The sequence below is a fragment of the Sapajus apella genome, unplaced genomic scaffold, assembly GCF_009761245.1.
Source record: "Sapajus apella isolate SASKATOON/1434 unplaced genomic scaffold, GSC_monkey_1.0 scaffold33, whole genome shotgun sequence".
In the NCBI taxonomy this organism is placed as follows: Eukaryota; Metazoa; Chordata; class Mammalia; order Primates; family Cebidae; genus Sapajus; species Sapajus apella.
The window spans coordinates 18,105,899-18,125,736 of record NW_022436973.1 but is presented as its reverse complement, the minus strand read 5'-3'; the positions used below and the strand labels follow the sequence as shown (position 1 = coordinate 18,125,736).

The 19,838-nt window shown below is 37.4% G+C and overlaps 1 protein-coding gene across 1 annotated transcript in view; it reads right to left on the bottom strand.

Moving 5' to 3' along the window:
- The window catches only part of TMX4 (thioredoxin related transmembrane protein 4), a 44,300-nt gene that overhangs the window by 17,376 nt on the left and 7,086 nt on the right, over positions 1-19,838 (bottom strand). Inside the window, exons 2-5 of the mRNA XM_032295446.1 lie at positions 17,289-17,404; positions 6,470-6,515; positions 4,401-4,529; positions 1,172-1,217 (exon numbers count right to left, since the gene is read on the bottom strand). Coding sequence (XP_032151337.1) covers positions 1,172-1,217; positions 4,401-4,529; positions 6,470-6,515; positions 17,289-17,404 — 337 coding nt within the window. The remainder of the gene's footprint in view (positions 1-1,171; positions 1,218-4,400; positions 4,530-6,469; positions 6,516-17,288; positions 17,405-19,838) is intronic.

Here is a 19,838-nt window from a genome sequence, read left to right as displayed (position 1 = left end):
CCCTTGATTTAAGTTCTCACCAATGTTAAGAAAGCAGCAAAAGGAAACCATATGAAACAAAACTATCCGGAGAGCAGGAAATATTAGTTACTGTTTACTGTGATAAACAAATGCCAAAAAAGTTAAATTTTAACCTGAAAGACTGAAACCAAGTCTTTGCATAGCCTCTGTTGTAAAAAAAATAAACAACCAAAAAACCCCATAGTAGGTATTCTATCTCACAAGGCAGAATATAAATGTAACTGAGAAAGTGGAATAGAAAACGTTTTTCTCAAATGTCTTTCAACATATATGAATGTGTATGAGACACAGAAAAAGAGTCTTCACAAACTCTTTGAATATTACCTTCCAAACATGGCACCATAACCTACAATCATAGCATAGAAAAGACATATATAGAGAGACTCACTTCTAAGATTTTTTGAAATATTTTGAGCTATATTTAATTCTAGAGCAATTTTGTTAAATCTGGTTGGATTTAGTCCTCCCCTACAGAGAGGGAGAATAAAAGGGACATATTCAAGATTATATAATAGTTCAACAATTCAACCTGAAACACAGTTCTAACCCACTGAAATGACTCAGAGAAATTATACAATCACATATAGCAGGGGTCTACTACTTAAAGGCCAGATTGTAAGTATTTCGGGCTTGTGGGCCACAGCTCTCTGTGTCTCTGTCATAACTATTTAACTCTACCACTGTAGCATGAAAGCAGTCACAGACAATAGGTAATGAATAAATGTAGCTGTGTTCCAGTAAGACTTTATTTACAAAACAGGCAGCCTACCCACAGGCTAGAGTTTGCTAACCCCTGACATACAGAACTACTTGCAGGCTTAAATAATCTTTCCTATGTAGGGAGATATGCCAATGCGAATTTAAGATAAAATAAAATCACAAAAGCCCTTTCGCTTGGATCAAAGACTCCATCACTGATCTAAGAAAATAAGACTTTGACACAGTAGTTACAGGTTCCTGTTCAGATTATGCCCTTCTACATAAAGACATTACCACTGGGAACCCCACATGAGAGTAGCTGCATAGCTTAAGAAAAAAAGTGAAATTATAAATTTATTTACAAATATTTATTTTCCTATTGCTTAAAAGCTATATTTTTATTCTTAACAACATCTCTGCAAATATGAATGTGTTATTTAAGATTACTTACCCATATTTTGCCAGAGATGCTGAAAAGACCAGCCATTCCAGACATCCTTAAAAAAATAAAGAGAAGAAACACTGATCACATATACTATTAAGAAAACAAACAAACAAACAAAATGAAAATCAGGTCAGGAGGACTGGTCCTTTCCCCTCCACTTTTTGCTACATATTTTCCCCTCTCCCAGATTTGTATCTGTTCTTATAAAGCTTAGATTCAGTGGCTATCATTTGAATCACTCTGCTGCAAATCTATTCCAGTTCCTTAGCCCTTTCTCCTTTCACTGTATTACCTGGCAAAAATCTCAACCCTGAGCAGCTGAATGTCTCTGGGGAAAAAACATCACATAACCAGCTGATGGTTCTTTCTTCTCATAGTTCCAAACCTAAGTGGACACTAATACTGTCCAGAATTTTCTAGGCTCTAACTAAGATAATACCTCATTTCCTTTTCCTTTTCTTCAAAATTTACACATTTTCCCATCCCCATGTACTCTTGGCTAACAAGCATTCCTCCAAGCTCTCCTCCTATGTCACTGTGAAATCAGAAGCCACCATGTGATCTCTCTTCCTTTCCCATTACCAGATCTGAGCCTGGTGTCCAGCTGCATCCACCTTCTCTTATTAATAATGACAGGGAAAGTCGAACTGTCTTATCACAGTTGGATCCTATCCCTTCTGTCTTATTATGACTTGGCTCTTTCTCTCATTTTCCTCTCCTGCACGAGCAACTTCTCTCTCTCTCCTAGAATAGTCGCATTGGCATATAAACATGCTCTGCTCTCTTCTAACTTTTTTTTAATATATATCCTTTAAGTTCTGATATCCCTGAACCTCATAGGGCCCTCCAGCTTCAAAGACAAATTTCTCCAGGGTACTCTACACATGCTGTTTCTTCTTCTTTACTGTATCTTTAATCCATTCAAATCTGGCTTCCTCCTTCACCACTACAGGAACACTGATTGTCAAAGCCATGATGACCTCACCATGCTTCATTCAGTGTCCATGTCTCAGACTTGACCGCCCTTCTCCTCTTAGTAACATGGGCCACAAGGGACTACGCCCTTCTTCTTGAACACTTTCATTTGGTTTCTGGAAAATGGCAGAGCCTGGTTTTCATGATGTCTCTCTGGTACTCATTTCAGTTTCCTTTTGCTGATTTCTCAACACAGGTTCTTAATTTGGGGGTGGCCCATGACTCACTTCCAAGTACTCTTCTCTTTTTCCTTCTTTTAGGTGTTCCCCTCACTTCATCACTGCCTGCAGGTTTTGTCTTTGTTTTCCTGAATTCTTCTAGGGACCCATCTCCATGCACCTGATATGGTTTCAATCTGTATCCCCACCCAAATCTCATGTTCAACTGTAATCCCTAGAGGTGGAGGTGGGGTCTGGTGGAAAGAGATTGGCTCATGGGGGCAGTTTCTCACAAATAGTTTACCACTATCCACTTGGTGCTGTTCTCTTGATAGTGAGTGAGCTCTCATGAGATTTGGTTGTTTAACAGTGTGTGGCTTGCTCCTACTCTGGCCATGTGATGTATGTGCTTCCCTTTCGCCTTCCACCATGATTGTAAGTTTCCTGAAGCCTCCCCGGAAGCCAGGCAGACATCAGCATCATCCTTCCTGTACAGCCTGCAGAACCATGAGCCAATTAAACATCTTTTCTTTATGAATTACCCAGTCTCAAGTATTCCTTTATAGCAATGCTAGAATGGATGAATACAGCAGCCAGAGTGACAGTTCTTTGAAGTCTGCATCTCAAACTCAAGTTTTACACAGAATCCTTAATTTTCTCTTGCCCAAAGCATTAACTAGTATCAAGATCCATCATGTACTCAAACCAGAAACTTGTAAGCTTTTACTTATGAATCCTTCTCCTTCACCTTGGCCAAGCCTACGTTCAAAGCATATGTGAAATCCACTCAGTCTCTCCATCCCCATATCCCCACTGCCACCACCTGACACAAGCTACCACTCCAAGGCTGGACTCGCTTCATCCCTTCTTGCCCTCGCCAATCTCCTAAGAGTCACCTTCTCCTTGCATGCACCGATAACTTCCAACTTCTTTCCTGTGGCCACAGGCCCTGTGTGATCGGGCTTCAGCCTGCCTCTCTTACTCAGCTCATCCTATGCTTCCTTTTACTGTGCTTGACCCTGGTCACCATTCTGTTCCTTAAGTATACCAAGCTCTTTTCCAAACAGGGGCTTATGCCTATGCCATACCCATTCCTGGGAATATTCTTCCCTCTGCTCTTTACCTAGGTTAGTTCCTGCTAGCCTTCAGATATCACCTAGAGGCCTCCCTTCAGAGAAACGTCTCCTACTCTTTCCACCTAGAAGAGTAGGTCCATAACCCCACAGCTAACCCCCGTCTTTGGAAAATATGTTGTGTTTTTTATACACCCTTATCCAGACTATGATTCTCTGTACCTGAGGCGAATGTCTGTCTTATTCAGTGTCAAATACCTAGCACCTAGAAAGGTATCTGGCTGAATCGGTGTTCAAATGGTTGTAGAATGAAATGCCAGAGGGGAGTTGTTTTTAGAGCAAGCTATGTGTTTCCTTAATATTAATATAGATGCCACAAGCTGATTTATTCCTGAAATATTGCATGATTTGCTCCTTTTTCAGTAGGGAAATTTTTTACATTTGTATATACTAATATAAAATTATCTATATATACGACAATCCATTCAAAATTAAAACCAACTGTGGAAAAAGTTGTTATGGCTTGGCCTAATCTACCTCACCAAGTATTATACAATGTGCCATCAAGGCCAAAAGCTACCCACAGTGGTATTCTGCTAGGCAGCCAAAGACCCCACAGCTTTTGTTTTCCACGTAATATAGAATAGCAATTCCTCCATAAACTATAATTTAATAAAGAGTTACTCCTCTGTCTCATCAATAACTCAAAAGGAAGAATGATAAACGATGTTCAAACTATATTTTGTAAAGAGAAAAACAGTCATCATGGCTCAATGCCAAAGGTAGAAAAGAGGCTTTCTGTAACCCACCCAAATCTGGCTACTTAATTCCCAGTGTACTAAAAACCAGCTGAAACATATGTGGGTCACAAAACCAGAAATACTGCATGGGCTAAGCATGGCCATGGATAATCTGGGTAATAGGAAGTAAATGTGAAGAAAAACATGGGCTTTCGAGGCCCATAGGCTATTAACTTAAAACCTCCTGTTTCATTAATAACACCTTGTCATTAAAAAATTAACAAGTTACGTTAGAGAAGCCGGGGATTTCCAGCCAGTCAGAGGCTCAACTGATTGCCATTTCTTCTCTAAGATATAATTCTGCAGGTCTTCGAAGATTCCTGGGCCACGATAACGGCGGAATATCCCATCCTTTGCACTATAAATTATGAAAACAAGTAGAAAGCAAATGCATTAAAACAACAGATGTTACAGATAATACAAATTAAAACAGCTATTGGTCATACAATTGAACTCTGCTTGAATTTTAAATGGACTCAACTGAAAAATATACACAGACATAAATCAGAAAGCATTAATAAGATTTATTACAAGTGATAAACCCAAACCTGAAAGTGTTAACATTCTATGTTATCACCATACAATGTGAGTCCTTGGCAGTGTTTAACATGCCAAGCTACTTTTTATTATTTTTGCTACCAATTACTTTAATTTTTCTCTTACAATAGCAAAATAGCCATTGTTACCAAGTTTAAAACATTGCATCCACATTTTCAAATGTATGTCATTCACGGCCCTCCCTTCAAACACCAACAAAAAACCTCATTACCCGCCCCCCAACCTGGTCTCCCTCTCACCTACTTGCCGCAATCAGGGCTCCCAGGGAAGAGTCTAGGCTTGCTGTTTTCTCTTCTTTATGTCTCATGCACTACTTGGGGCAACTGGGGGTTCTGCTCCCAGGACTCCCTTGAAACTGCTCATATTGGGGGTCTCCAATGACCCCTAAGTGCCATATCGATTTCTGTTTCCTTTACCTGTCACTGGCATTGTTCACTCACTGCTGAACACCACTTCCTTCCTCCTTTTGCTTAGCTTTTATGACAGGAGCTCTCTGGACTTCTTCCTGCTGCTCTGAGCATCCTTTCTCCAAATCTTTCACTCACTGTCTTCCTTTGCAGATGTCCTAAAGTTGGCCAATCCCAGGTTCTGTCCTTGACCTGCTTCCCTTCTCACCATACATGTTCTCTTTAGATATATTTCAATTGTTATTTACTTCGATGCTGAGGAATTCTCAATATATATCTCCAGTCTAGATCTTTCTCTTTTTCCCCCCAAGATGAAGTTTCACTTTTCTTGCCCAGGCTGTAGTGCAATGGTACGATTCCAGCTCACGGCAACCTCCACCTCCCAAGTTCAAGTGATTCTTCTGCCTCAGCCTTTTGAGTAGCTGGGATTACAGGTGCGTGCCATCACACCTGGCTAATTTTTATATTTTTCGTGGAGGCAGGGTTTCACCTTGCTGGTCAGGCTTGTCTTGAACTCCTGACCTCAGGTAATCCACCCACCTCAGCCTCCCAAAGTGCTGGAATTACAGGCATGAACCACCAGGCCCAGCACAGTCTAGCTCTTTCTTCTGAGCTGTGGGTCCTGACATCAGACTGTACCAAGACTTCTCCATTTAGAGCTGGGAAAGTTAATTCACCCTATCTTTTGTATTTTTGTCTCTATCTTCCAAACCTCCTTTTATTTTAATGGCTCCTTATCTTGCGATAGCTTTTACTAGTTAGTTACACATGGCCTGTGGTAGTCATCATAGACTCTTTCTTCCCATGGCTAATCAGCCACCAAGTCCCATTGATCCCACCTCCTAGTTATCTCTCTAATCCACTTCTTCCTTTGTCTTTCCCCTGCCTGTACCTGAGTCTCTTTAGCCTCATCACTCAGCATGATCCAGCTATATCTATGGTCCAGCCATACAGAACTAGTACAAACTTCTCAAAAGGTACCTCATTTTCTCTTGGGCTTTTATATGCTATTTCCTTTAACTGGAAAGACCTTCTCTACCTTGTTAGTTTAATCCGTTCCTACTTAGATACTAAGAATTATCCCACCTTTGATTATCATCAGAGAAATCTCTGACTCCTCCTACCCACCTACCCCTGCCTGACATTAGGACTTCCTTCTCTGCAGCACTCCAGGCAAGCTTCTCTTGTCACAGCTCTCACTCAGAGCACACCAGCCCTGTTTCCCTCACATGTTAAGCCAAACGAATGGCAGTCACGGAAGACAACTTAAAATTCCTGGTACACATCTATTGATTTCTAATCTTTGCAAGACCAGAAGATTATTTAAACTTACTGAAAAAATGCTGGGAGAGTCGTAACAAAGAAGCGGCCACTCAAACCTACAAGAAGCATAAACAGAACAAAAGTTACACTTAAGTCCTCCAAAAAAAACATTCTTGAGGTTACTTTCATAATCACATTATTAAAATCATTGCAATTATTGATTCCCATTTACTATTGTTTTTTGACTTACAGAAATTTCATTTCTACCCATTTTTATTTACCTAACACTTTCCAGTAACTGACATACAATTTGCTTATCTTCAGTGTGTTATCCTGGAATTTCCAGGTTTGAGCATCACTTGGATTATATGGAGGCTGAAGGAATAGGATTTAGAGTCATGCAAACTGGGGTTTTGCAAAGTTAAATACTCACTTTCCCATTTACTAACAATATAACCTTAGAAAATTTAACCTTTCTGAGTCTCAGTTACCTTCTCTGTAAAATGTGTATATAAATGCCTTACTTAATTATTCTAAAGTTAGATTAGGGCAAGTATTAGGTTTACCATGGTGCTGGGTACATAGTGAAGGACTCAGCAAACTACAGGAATGCTTCTAACAGTTATCAGTTTAAAAAGAATAAGTAAAATGAAATGCTTAAGATCATATATAATATATGTGAAAGGTATTTTTTTAATCTGTCTTAGCAAACCTTTACTGAATACTAAGTACATATCAAAATGCTATGCTATGTGTATGTAAAGACAAAGATAAATAAAACCCTCAGTACCTCAACAAATATCTACCAAGCACCTTCTTTGTTCTAGAGACTGTGGTAACTGCTCAAGACACATGGATGAACAAAAACATGTACAACCTTTATTATCACAGAGCTTATAGTCTAGTAGCAGAGGGAAAATACTTATTCAAATATTCACAATCACAACCACAAACAGAGAATTATAATATCAAAAAAAAGGGGGGAGAGACATGAAAAAAGTGCTGAATGAGACTAGGAGTAAAGAACAGATCCCTGCCCTTTAAATGTTGTACATAAATAATATTTGCATGGGCACCACGAATTAGTAAAGAGTATGAAAGCTTATGGATCCTCCTGGCCAACATGGAAAAATGACAGAGGCATCATCACTTTAACATTTCCCATCACAGCTGCCCTTCCCACTGTAGAATAACGTGGACAAAATCAAATATCTATTCAAATTAATTTGCTCAAATTATACATCTCTGTGGTCACTTGCAATTGAAAACACTGAAGCTTTACTCTTAATAATACAGGAAATTTGCTTTTACCTATTTTATAAATTAAACCCATATTTCTCATAATTTAGCAACAAATGATGACTCTTCTTAAATAATTCTCTATTTTATTTCATTCAGACCAAGTGGATTCCAAAACATCTCAATTGTATTTAAAAGGAAACACAGTACTCCGGAGTAGTAAAAGTTGATGTCACAAAAAGAAACATTTACTACAAAAATCTGACATTGTACATTGGAAAAAAAAGTTGTGTTACCAGTAATATAAATGTAAGTGACCTGAAAAGAGGTCAACTGAGGATTGTAACAAGCACTTCTAAGCGCATTTTCATCTGTGACATTGCTTGGAGTTTCACCCTAGAGGGGAACAAGGGCATTCTAAAATATACTTCCAACTCTAAACTGCCAGGGGGAAAAGCACTGTTATTCCTAAATACTTTAAAAACTAGTATATGCCTTTAGTTTCAGATAATTATTACAAACAGTTTCATATATTACTTCTTACCTAGCTACAGATTCTTATGACCGGCCAAAAATTTTATCTAAGGACAGTTTTGCTATTAGGGATGTATATTTTATCCGTATCGCTTTTTAAAATGGAATGAAGAAATTAAATAGTATCTCATCACTTCTTAGAGTTTTTTACTTGAATTTAGACAAGATTTCTATTAAATATTAGGCTTCACTTAAAGTGATTTTTTAACTTACTCTTTAAAATCTTTTTTATGTTCTTAGTCATCATTGGCTATGACAATAAATAATAATCAGTCATATAAAACATTTCCAGAATCAGAAGCTTTTAGTTTTAAGTCTTTTGGAAATTGTACCTTATTTCAGAAAACATAAATTATCTTTACAAATAAATATGCCCATTAAAATCAGTGCATACAAAGAAAAAGTAACAAAGTAATGGATGGTCTCTGAGATTTTTCTGCAGCTTTCTGGTTCATGCTAAAAGGAGTAACAGGACAGCTGTTCCCAAAATTGCCAGATTAAAGGCTATAATAACTTTATGTCTGTTGATATGAATTGCTATGTTGTTTCAGTGACTATTGTACCAATTTACAAGGTCATCAATTAAGGTTTATTAAAATAAAGACCAATAAATTATATCACCTCAAGATTACTTTCATTTATGTTTGTCAATATTTCTTCAAATGACAACCTATGTAGAATATTAATAATAAGGTTGCAGCATCCAACTCAGATGAGTTCAGTTTGCTGTCTGGAATAATATTGTGTCATGTAATGATATATTCAGTAAAATTAACAACAAAATCCAGAATAGCTGAAGTCATCGTTGGATGATGACATAATACTAAATCCTTGTAGATCCAACACCATAAGAAATTCAACTCAAGAAAAAAAAAAAAAAAAAGTCACTTCTGGGAGGCTAAAAGACATCTGAAAGCTCTGGGTCTCATCTCAGTGTTCCAAAAATGTCTTCTGACCTTTAACACTGATTCTATGAAGGGTTAAGAGAGATGTTCGTTACTTGAAAATTAAAACGTGACCACCTTGCAACACAGAAGTACCATCTGAGATTGTGGCTTCAGGGTTTAAAAACACAGTTAAATGTGAATCTTGACAAAGAATTTGAACATTATAATAGCAGCTTGTTTCAGGGTTAACATAATAGTTCACTGCAAGAACTTCAGTAAGCTTAGAAGAAACAAGTGTACTCCTAAGCCTTTCAGTAAAAAAAACAAAGTTAGGCCACAAAGTCTTCCAACATTTATGCATGCCTTTTTTACTTTAAGGGTAACTTTCACTTTAAAATGAAGGCTGTGAAGCAACATAAAAAGGGCATAAATGGAGAATGCAGGATAGATTTTAACTTTGTATCAGAAAACTTATCCGAAACACATGCAGCAAAAGAAAGCAAAATTAAAAGCTTAGAGAAAGGACAGAATTATGATAGAGAAGTACATTTTGATAAGCCAAAACACAACAGAGATTATATAGGTTCAGTATTAGGAAAACAGAGATAGCTAATAGCTATCTATTAGCTATTGTTATACTGTTTATTAGCTGTGTTACCTTTCTCATGTTACTAAACCTCTCCTAGCCTCAGTTTTCTGAGTAAAACAGAGATAAACAGTTTGTTCTTCGCAGGGTTGTTATGAAGCTAAAATGCATGTAAGGGTATAACACAAATACAGGCTGAAGTAAATGCTCACTAAATGTTGTTATTATTACCAAAGAGGGTAGCAGAAGGAAAACACAATGAAAAAAAAGTTAACCTTACCTCTGAGATTGAAATAAGGTTGCCATCATAATAGAATACAAGATAAAATTTAAATTATAAAGTTAAAACTATAACACTAACTCAAGCACAGTAAACTAAACTGGCTTCTGCATTAATCGGTAGTTTTAAAAACAATTCTTACTCTTGGCTGTGGTAGGAGTCTGGCTTACTTCTAATCTAGTGAAATAGTCATCACCCATGGGGATCTATGAACAGCTGCTGCTTTCCTGTCCTTGACAACTAAGCTCATGTGCATGGAACAGAAGGTTCAAGTATATACTCATTAAATTTAATTTCCCAAAGTCAATTCAACTGAAATATCACCTGATCTATGTAGTATTAAACAGGCGATGTGATATAACCTAATCTAAAGGATGCCCTTTCCTTGGCTTCTACAGCTCAGCCATAAAAATGCAACATGATTATAGTCTCTAGTCTTGATGATACAGGAGACAGCAGGGAAGTGCTGGGAAGGGAAGGACTGTCCGCGGAGAGAGCTCCACCCTCAGGCCTGTATCCATGGACCTAGGTGAGAACAGGCATTTCTGTTTTTGTGCCCAAATGTTGCATTTCCCAAGACAACCCTGGCCTGCCACACCCCCATCCTGTGCATATATAAATCCCTAGTCTCTAGCAGGCACACAAACAAGCAGCTGGGTGTCAAGGTGAACACATCGGCAAAAGAACACAAAGGCAGCTGAATATCAAGACGACACTGAGAGGAGCACGCCTTTAGAAGGACACACCAGTAGAAGCACATACCAGCAGAAAACCACCACCTTCCCACTGCATCCCCTTTCTGACCTCTCCATCAACCTCACTGAGAGCTACTTCTACTCATTAAAACCTTGCACTCATTCTCCAAGCCTGCATGTGATCTGATTCTTCTGGTACACCAAGGCAAGAAACCCCAGGATACAGAAAGCCCTCTGTCCTTGCGATAAGGCAAGGGGGTCTAACTGAGCTAACACAAGCCACTTACAGACGGCTAAATTCAAAGAACACACAGAAACACTCGCCCACTGGGGCTTCGGCTGTAAACATTCAACCCTATACACTGCCATGGAATTAGAGCCCCAGAGCCTTGTCCATCTGCATGTTCCCCCTAGAGGTTTGAGCCACCAGGCATCAAAGAAGCAAGCCACACCCCCATCGCACACCCTTCGAGGGGACAAGGGAACTTTTCCCATTTCATTGATAAGTATGAAATCTTATTTTGTTTAAAATACTTAAAAGAATCTCTTATTAGATATACTGATGGAAAAGGTACAAGATAACTAAAGAGTATACATGAACACTTCAAAATTATTGTTTCTCCTCTTTTTAAATTTTATTTACAGGGAAAGAAATGAAATTATTCCTTACCAGCATTTCTGTGGCAAGGCAAGAATATACTAAGGAAGAGCCGCAACCAAACAGAAATTTGTATACAGAAATACACAGTAAAGTGCTCAACTATGGGGAAAAATAATATCATTTCAATGGGTTTCTACTGTTCATTCAAGACATCAGAGTTTGTAAAAAACAAAGAAAGAAATCGTTTCCAAGATAGAGGCAAGCTGCCCCAAAGGCTTGCCAATGAGTTAGTACCACATAAGACACTCTTCTTTACTTGGCTTCCAGACCTCCTACTTTTTCCTCTCTTATCTCACTGGTACTCCTCCTCTGCTGCAACTTCTTTTTTATTATTATTATTATTTTTTGAGATGGTCTTTCACTCTCGTTGCCCAGGCTGGAATGCAATGGTATGATCTCAGCTCACTGCAACCTATGCCTCCCAGGTTCAAGTGGTTCTCCTGCCTCAGCCTCCTGAGTAGCTAGGATTACAAGCACCCACCACCATGCCCAGCTAACTTTTATATTTTTAGTAGAGATGGGATTTTACCATATTGACCAGGCTGGACTTGAACTCCTGACCTCAGGTGATCGGCCCACCTCAGCCTCCCAAAGTGCTGGGATTACAGGCATGAGCCACCGCACCCAGACACAACTCCTTTTTTCTAAATGTTGCAGTGACCAGTTCTCACTGCTCTAGCACACACAGATCCTCAATAATCTGAATTTTTCTTCTAGCTCCAAATGCCAAGTACACTGATAGTCCTCAAACTTACAACTCTAGTTCATCTCTATTTGGATGTCTATTAGCATCCCAAACTTAGCCCCTGTCCCAAACCTACTTCTCCTCAGTCTTCTCCATTTCCTCCTTTTCCACCACTTCTGGCAACCAATCCATCAGAAAATCCTAGTATCTCAAATCCAACCACTTACCACTGCTGGTACAAGTCCAAGTCATTCATCTTCTCAACTCTGGACTACTGATTTACTGCCTAACCATTCTCCCTGCTTCCTTCTGATCCCCTCTAGTCAATTTTTTCACATAGCTGCCAAAGGAATTATTTTAAAATATAAATCATACTTCTATTCTGCTCCAATCTTCCAGTAGCTCCCTATCCATACTTTGTAGAAAATCTAAACTTCTTGCCATAACCAACAAGACCTCATAGGGTGTCGTCCCTAGCTACTTCTTCATCCCCATTTATCTCAAGTACTCTACTGACTGTCATAACTGTTGCCCAAATAAGCCCATGCACCTACACATGGTGTTTGCTTTGCCTGGAATGCTCCTCCCACAAAGCTTGTTGAAATTTACTTCCTCAATTTAAAGCTAAACAGGTTTTTTGATAAATTGAGGAAGTAAATTTTGTACATTTTTATCCAATCATTTTGTACATTTTTATCTAAATTTTTCTTCATATCCCTTACCAACACTTGACATTATTTGCCAATTTTCTTTTGTTACTATCTCCTCCACTAGAATGTAGCTCAATGAGGAGCCAGGCCTCTATCCCCCTTATTCACCTTTCTTCACTGGTATCTGGAACACAGCCTGTTTACAGTAGAAACTCAAACACTTGTTGAATAAACAACTTACTTCTAATCACTATTAAAAAATTAATTGAAAGCATTAAATTTGTAATTCAAAGTAAAATTATAAATTTAAAACAGTATAATCTGAATTGAAATATTCTATAGGTCTCTTGAATAATCATGCATGCAGAAGTTTATCTCCTATTTTTTATTTATGAGTTGTACTTTTTACATTTTTTTCATTTAAAATAATTCTAGAACCTCTGCCTATAAAAATTGTTCAAACACATAAAAATAATATAATAAACACATAAAAAAAATCATCTTTTATTAGACTTTTTTTTTTACTATTCCTACAGAATACCAGAGTTTTTTCCTTCTTCTTTAATGAATATTTCAAGTATATATAGCTTAGATATACATAAAACCCAGTAAACACTGAATGTGTTAAAAATATTTCTTAAAATCAATTTCTCTCTTACTTCATCATCAAGAAAACCTAATCAATTCACAATGTTAAAAATAGCTGCAACTCTACATTTTTAGAAGGAAAGAGAACATTAGATTTGTGAACCCATCACAAGGCTGTTTAATTCTTTTAATTCAAATCATGCTATAAATTCAGGGCAGGTATACCAAATTATTGAAATGTAAATTGACCAGCTGCATTTTTAAGAAACCTATCATAAAATGTGCCTGGTGCCCCGTAATTAACAAGTCTTATAACTGATTTTATTTTACTTAAACTCTAAAATGAAACATTTGCAACGATTTAGCCTCCAAACAGAATAACTTATTTTAACAGCCAAAACCATGAACTAATAGCTATAATTACCCATCTCTAGATGGAGGACAGACAGGTGGATTTGCTTCAAATGCTTACAAATATAGAGGCATGAGGATGCATGGCTTTTAATAGAAATCTCGCTCCATGGGATTGTTGACACATCAATTTTAACATATATCATCCATTTTGTTGTACAAGTAACTGGTACTTCATTACTTTGTGTGTTTTTAACACACAGTTTATTACAGAAAATGAATGTGCCCATCTTCTTTCTGCCCTTGTACAAGGATGCAGGGATGCAGTAGGTATAAACTGAATGTCAATAAAAAAGATAACTATTAAAATTTGAAAATAGCAGAAATAAAGGGTATTCAAATAGGAAAAGAGGAAGTCAAATTATCTCTATTTGCAGACAACATGATTGTATATCTAGAAGACCCCATCGTCTCAGCCCAAAATCTCCTGAAACTGATAAGCAACTTCAGCAAAGTTTCAGGATACAAAATCAATGTGCAAAAATCACAAGCATTCCTATACACCAATAACAGATTTAAAGAGAGCCAAATCAAGAATGAATTGCCACTCACAATTGCTACAAAGAGAATAAAATACCTAGGAATACAACTAACAAGGAACGTAAAGGACCTCTTCAAGGAGAACTACAAACCACTGCTCAACGAAATAAGAGAGGACTCAAACAGATGGAGAAACACTCCATGTTCATGGCTAGGAAGAATCAATATCGTGAAAATGGCCAAAAGTAATTTACAGATTCAATGCTATCCCCATCAAGCAACCAATGACCTTCTTCACAGAACTGGAAAAAAACCACCTTAAACTTCATATGGAACCAAAAGACAGCCCACATAGCCAAGTCAATTCTAAGCAAAAAGAACAAAGCAGGAGGCATCACACTACCGGACTTCAAACTATACTACAAGGCTACAGTAATCAAAACAGCATGGTACTGGTACCAAAACAGACATATAGACCAATGGAACAGAACAGAGGCCTCGGAGGCAACACCACACATCTACAACCATCTGATCTTTGACAAACCTGGCAAAAACAAGCATGGGGAAAGCAGTGCCCGTTTAATAAACGGTGTTGGGAAAACTGGCTAGCTATGTGCAGAGGGCAGAAACTGGACCCCTTCCTGACACCTTACAAAAAAATTAACTCCAGATGGATTAAAGAGTTAAACATAAGACCTAACACCATAAAAACCCTAGAAGAAAACCTAGGCAAAACCATTCAGGACATTTGTGTAGGCAAGGACTTCATGACCAAAACACCAAAAGCACTGGCAACAGAAGCCAAAATAGACAAATAGGACCTAATCAAACTCCACAGCTTCTGCACAGCAAAGGAAAGTCATTAGAGTGAATTGGCAACCAACAGAATGGGAAAAATTTTTGCAATCTACCCATCTGACAAAGGGCTAATATCCAGAATCTACGAAGAACTAAAATAGATTTACAAGAAAAAAACAAATAAGGCCATTCAAAAGTGGGAAAAGGATACGAACAGACACTTTACAAAGAAGACATACATGAGCCCAACAAACATATGAAAAAATGCTCATCATCACTGGTCATTAGAGAAATGCAAATCAAAACTACATTGAGATACCATCTCACACCAGTTAGAATGGTGATCATTAAAAAATGGGGAGACAACAGATGCTGGAGAGGATGTGGAGAAACAGTAACATTTTTATACACTGTTGGTGGGAGTGTAAATTAGTTCAACCATTGTGGAAGACAGTGTGGCAATTCCTCAAGGACCTAGAAATAGAAATTCCATTTGACCCAGCAATCTCATTACTGGGTATATATCCAAAGGATTATAAATCGTTCTACTATAAGGACACATGCACACGAATGTTCACTGCAGCACTGTTTACAACAGCAAAGACCTGGAACTAACCCAAATGCTCATTGATGATAGACTGGACAGGGAAAATGTGGCACATATACACCATGGAATACTATGCAGTCATAAAAAACGATGAGTTTGTGTCCTTTGTAGGGACATGGATGAACCTGGAAACCATCATTCTCAGCAAACTGATACAAGAACAGAAAATCAAACACCGCATGTTCTCACTCATAGGTGGGTGTTGAACAATGAGAACACATGGACACAGGGAGGGGAGTATCACACACTGGGGTCTGTCGGGGGGAAACAGGGGAGGGACAGCGGGGTGTGGGGAGTTGGGGAGAGATAGCATGGGGATAAATGCCAGATATAGGTGATGGGGAGGAAGGCAGCACATCACACTGCCATGTGTGTACCTATGCAACAATCTTGCATGTTCTTCACATGTACCCCAAAACCTAAAATGCAATAAAAAAATAAATAAATTTGAAAATAGCCAAATTTTGGAGATTTAGATTATAAAAGGCCAACTTTTCTTCTCAATTTATATATAATATAAAGTTATTTTAAAACTGCAAACACTGACAGGTGCAGTGGCTAACATCTGTAATCCCAGAACTTTGGAGGCTAAGGAGGGTGGATCATGAGGTCAAGCATTTGAAACTAGCCTCACCAACATGGTGAAAGCCTGAGTCTACTGAAAAAAAAAAAAAAAAAAAAATTAGCCGGGCCAGGTGGTGGATGCCTGTAATCCTAGCTACTCAGGAGGCTGCGGCAAGAGAATTGCTTGAACCTGGGAGGCAGAGGTTGCAGTGAGCCAAAACTGTACCACAGCACTCCAGTGTGGGTGACAGAGTGAGACTCCATCTCAAAAAAAAAGAACGCAAACACAAATTTATTGTATATACCTTTTCAGAATGTAAAAGTCTCTATATCTCTCCACTCCTTGGGGTAAAAATGATTCATTCTTTCTTATGAAAAATTATATGATTCACAGGTAATCAGTGTAGACAGAATGACAGAATTAGAAAATTTTCTCTTCTGGAATCACAGTAAAATATAGTAACTGATTCAGACAAGAGCAACATGGATCTTAAAACCCCAAAGAATCATCCCAGAGGTTACTTGCTAATCACAATGTGGGATCCTTTCTTCATAATTGAGATACTTAGTGTCATCACCATAACCAAGTGCTCAAGCTTAATATTACTACTAATGGTGACAGCATGTGCCTTCCAATGATGTAATATGAAGTCACAGTATCATCTATGAAGTACTCTTGCCATAAATGTCTAACCTAAATCATGCACCTAAACACTCAGTTTGTAGAAAATACTCATATAAGTTAATATTCTTATAAGTTACAAGTCACCATAAAATCCTGGCCTGATCTTTTCAGAATATCAACGTCATTTTAAAAAATGGGGAATAACTGTCGATTGAGACAGAGTAAAAAGATGTAACAACCAAATGTAATTTATGAACCACGATTGGGTTCTCAGTCAAAAAACTGTTAAAAAGGACACATGGGAAATAATTAAGAAGGTTTTAACATGCTAAAGAATTGAAGAGTAAATTAACACGATGTCTGTAACTTACTTTCAAATGGTTCAGCAAAATAAAAACAGAAATATATATGCAAATATGTATGTGCAAACACACACATGCAGAGACAGACCCAGGTATGCAAAAATGTAATCTGCTAATTAAAGGTGTCCAGTTCATGTGTAATCAGTATCCTAGACTTTCAATGTTTCTACATGCTTGAAAAAACTCAAAATAAAAAGTTGTTAAACTTTTGCAGTTTATGTTCAACATTTACGGTACCTGGCTCTTGAATGACATCTACCTTCCCCACACTGATCTGAAGTATTTCACCATTCTTTGCAAAAGCCTCCCATTCTGAATCAGTCTGCTGGCAGGATGGACACCATGGGGCATAACTAGAAGACAAGAAGAAGAATTATATTGATAAACATATGGGAAAAAAATCTGTAAAACAAACGAGTAATAGAATATTTAAATTTAAAAAATAAATTATTAAAAAAGAATTATAAAAGGAGGCTTTTCCAAAGTCATTTAATATAGAAAAGCAGAAGCACATTGTTCCCCCCTAGGATTTAATGTATGAATGTCAATTCTATAGGAAAAAAATTGGCCAAAGTTTGATAATATTTCCAATAACTATTATTAACCATAAACATTTTATTTCAATGTTAGTAGTACAATTTTGTTACTCTGCAGATAGCTTTTGATTTTTGAGGGGAAGCACTCTTTTTAGTGCCCCACTAAAGGAGGATAATTTTCACAGGGTGCACCTAACCTAGCAAAACCGGTTTCAAATCCATCAAAGCTACAGATCTGATGGGCAGAGATCAGATCTGTTGCTTGAGCATCCTCAACAATGTTTCCAAGATCTATGGCAATTCTGAACTATTCTGAAAAGGAAAGTAGAAGCTATAGGCTAAACCAGCTCTAATCCAACACTGTTTTAAATTTAGCAGCAGTTAAAAATACCTTGGCTTTCAAGTCAGAACTCTACTTTTTACAATAATTTTTCATTCAATAAATACTAAGAAAGCACTATGGTAGAAGCTGAGGCAACAGTTGTGAAGGAGATTTGGTGCCTCCTCTCCTTGTGATGGTACAACCAAGAGATAAACAGAGATAAGCACTGGGATAAACACTATTACTACTCTTATTTTTGTGTCTAACATTTTTCATAATAAAGGCTTGAATAAATAGAGAAATATACCAACTTGTGGATGAGCAGGCTAAGCATTTTTAAAATGTCAATGCTCTCCAATTTATTTTTCATTTGTTCCATTCCTGAATTGTTTTTTACAAAATGTGGCACCTATTATGTTTGTATTAAAGGAAGAAAGGGGCCAGGGGAGAGAAAGAAGAAAAGAATGCCTGCCAACAAAATATAACAGTCTCACACACAAAATGCTTTAGGAAGGGAACCAAAGTAAGGGAAAAGTAAAAAATTGATCAAATCCTCTAACAAGATTTAGGCTTAAAGGTGCCTGTCAGGTCACTATTTACAAATTCCTTCAAAATTTTGAACTGTGCAAAAAGCATGTTGATGAGTACCATTCAAAAAATCAGTGCAATTACACACACAAACCAACTTTGCTGAATAACAAAATAAAAACAGAAAGCTGAAATTGGGCAAGATTTTGATCTTTCACATTATAAAAGAGGAGTTCAGGGTTAAAAAGCCAAGACTAGGAGAAGGAATGCATTTATTTCATGAAAAGTATTGAAAATTAGGCAGAACCCAGAAGAGAACTGGCTATCTACCCAAAGCCAAAGCATTCATTACTCTCTCCAGCCAGGCCCCAGAAGCAGCAAGACTCAGCAAGCACAGTTGTTCACCATCTCTAGAAAAGACTACTTTATAGCTGATTCCAAGATCATGCTAAAACCTCATTAATCTTTCCATTACAGCTCACTGTCCAAATCCTGAGATCCAGAAGAAAGGAATAACAAAATAATCTGCAGACATCTTTGAATGTGGATTTTGTAAAACATTCGTGACTATGTATTTCCAGGGAAAAAGACATTCTTGATATACAGTAGGTGTTCAATAAACATTTGCTGAATAAACAATTACATCAACTTTAATGAAAATCATATTCTTCACCTGAGAAAACAGTTATTTTCTATGTAGTTTCTAAATATCCAAGTAACAGATGAGACTCAGGCAGTTGGCAAACTTTAGGAAAAAAAAGGAATTCTGAATTATTAAGTAAATTTCAACAGGCATTTCATGATATTGGATAAGAGCTGTGCCACAGCAATCAGAAAGATCAACCAGGAATTAACCATGATATTCTGGGCAGGTTAATAATCTCTCCATTCCTCAGCTTCCTCAACTGTAAAATGGGATAATTATGGTAGCTATCTTAAAAGGTTACTGAGAGCTTACATGAAATATGAAGCAGGCACATACTGCTTTAATAGAAGCAATAATTAATACAAGTTACAATTGTAATGTTATTTGGGGTCCAAGACACTTTTACAATGCATTAGCTCATGTGACCTTACAGCCTCACTGCCAGACAAAGGAGGTATACAGACTTGCTTAAGACCACTCAGAGCAAGAACCAAGATAGAGGTATTTATTTGATAAAAATCATCACGGAATGTAAAACTCTACACCAACACCCAGAGGGAGAAAGAGAGAAGTTATGGGAAAGTAACATGAATAAGGAAACTATCTTGAAGTGTAACATAATGAACTTCAGATCCTCTTTATTTCCCTAGATTCTCTTTGCATATAAGTCAGAGGCACATTTTCTACATCAGTATTTATTAAATCATGCAAATTTCATAATTAAAAAAAATCTCAGGCCTTAATCTCTGGATAGG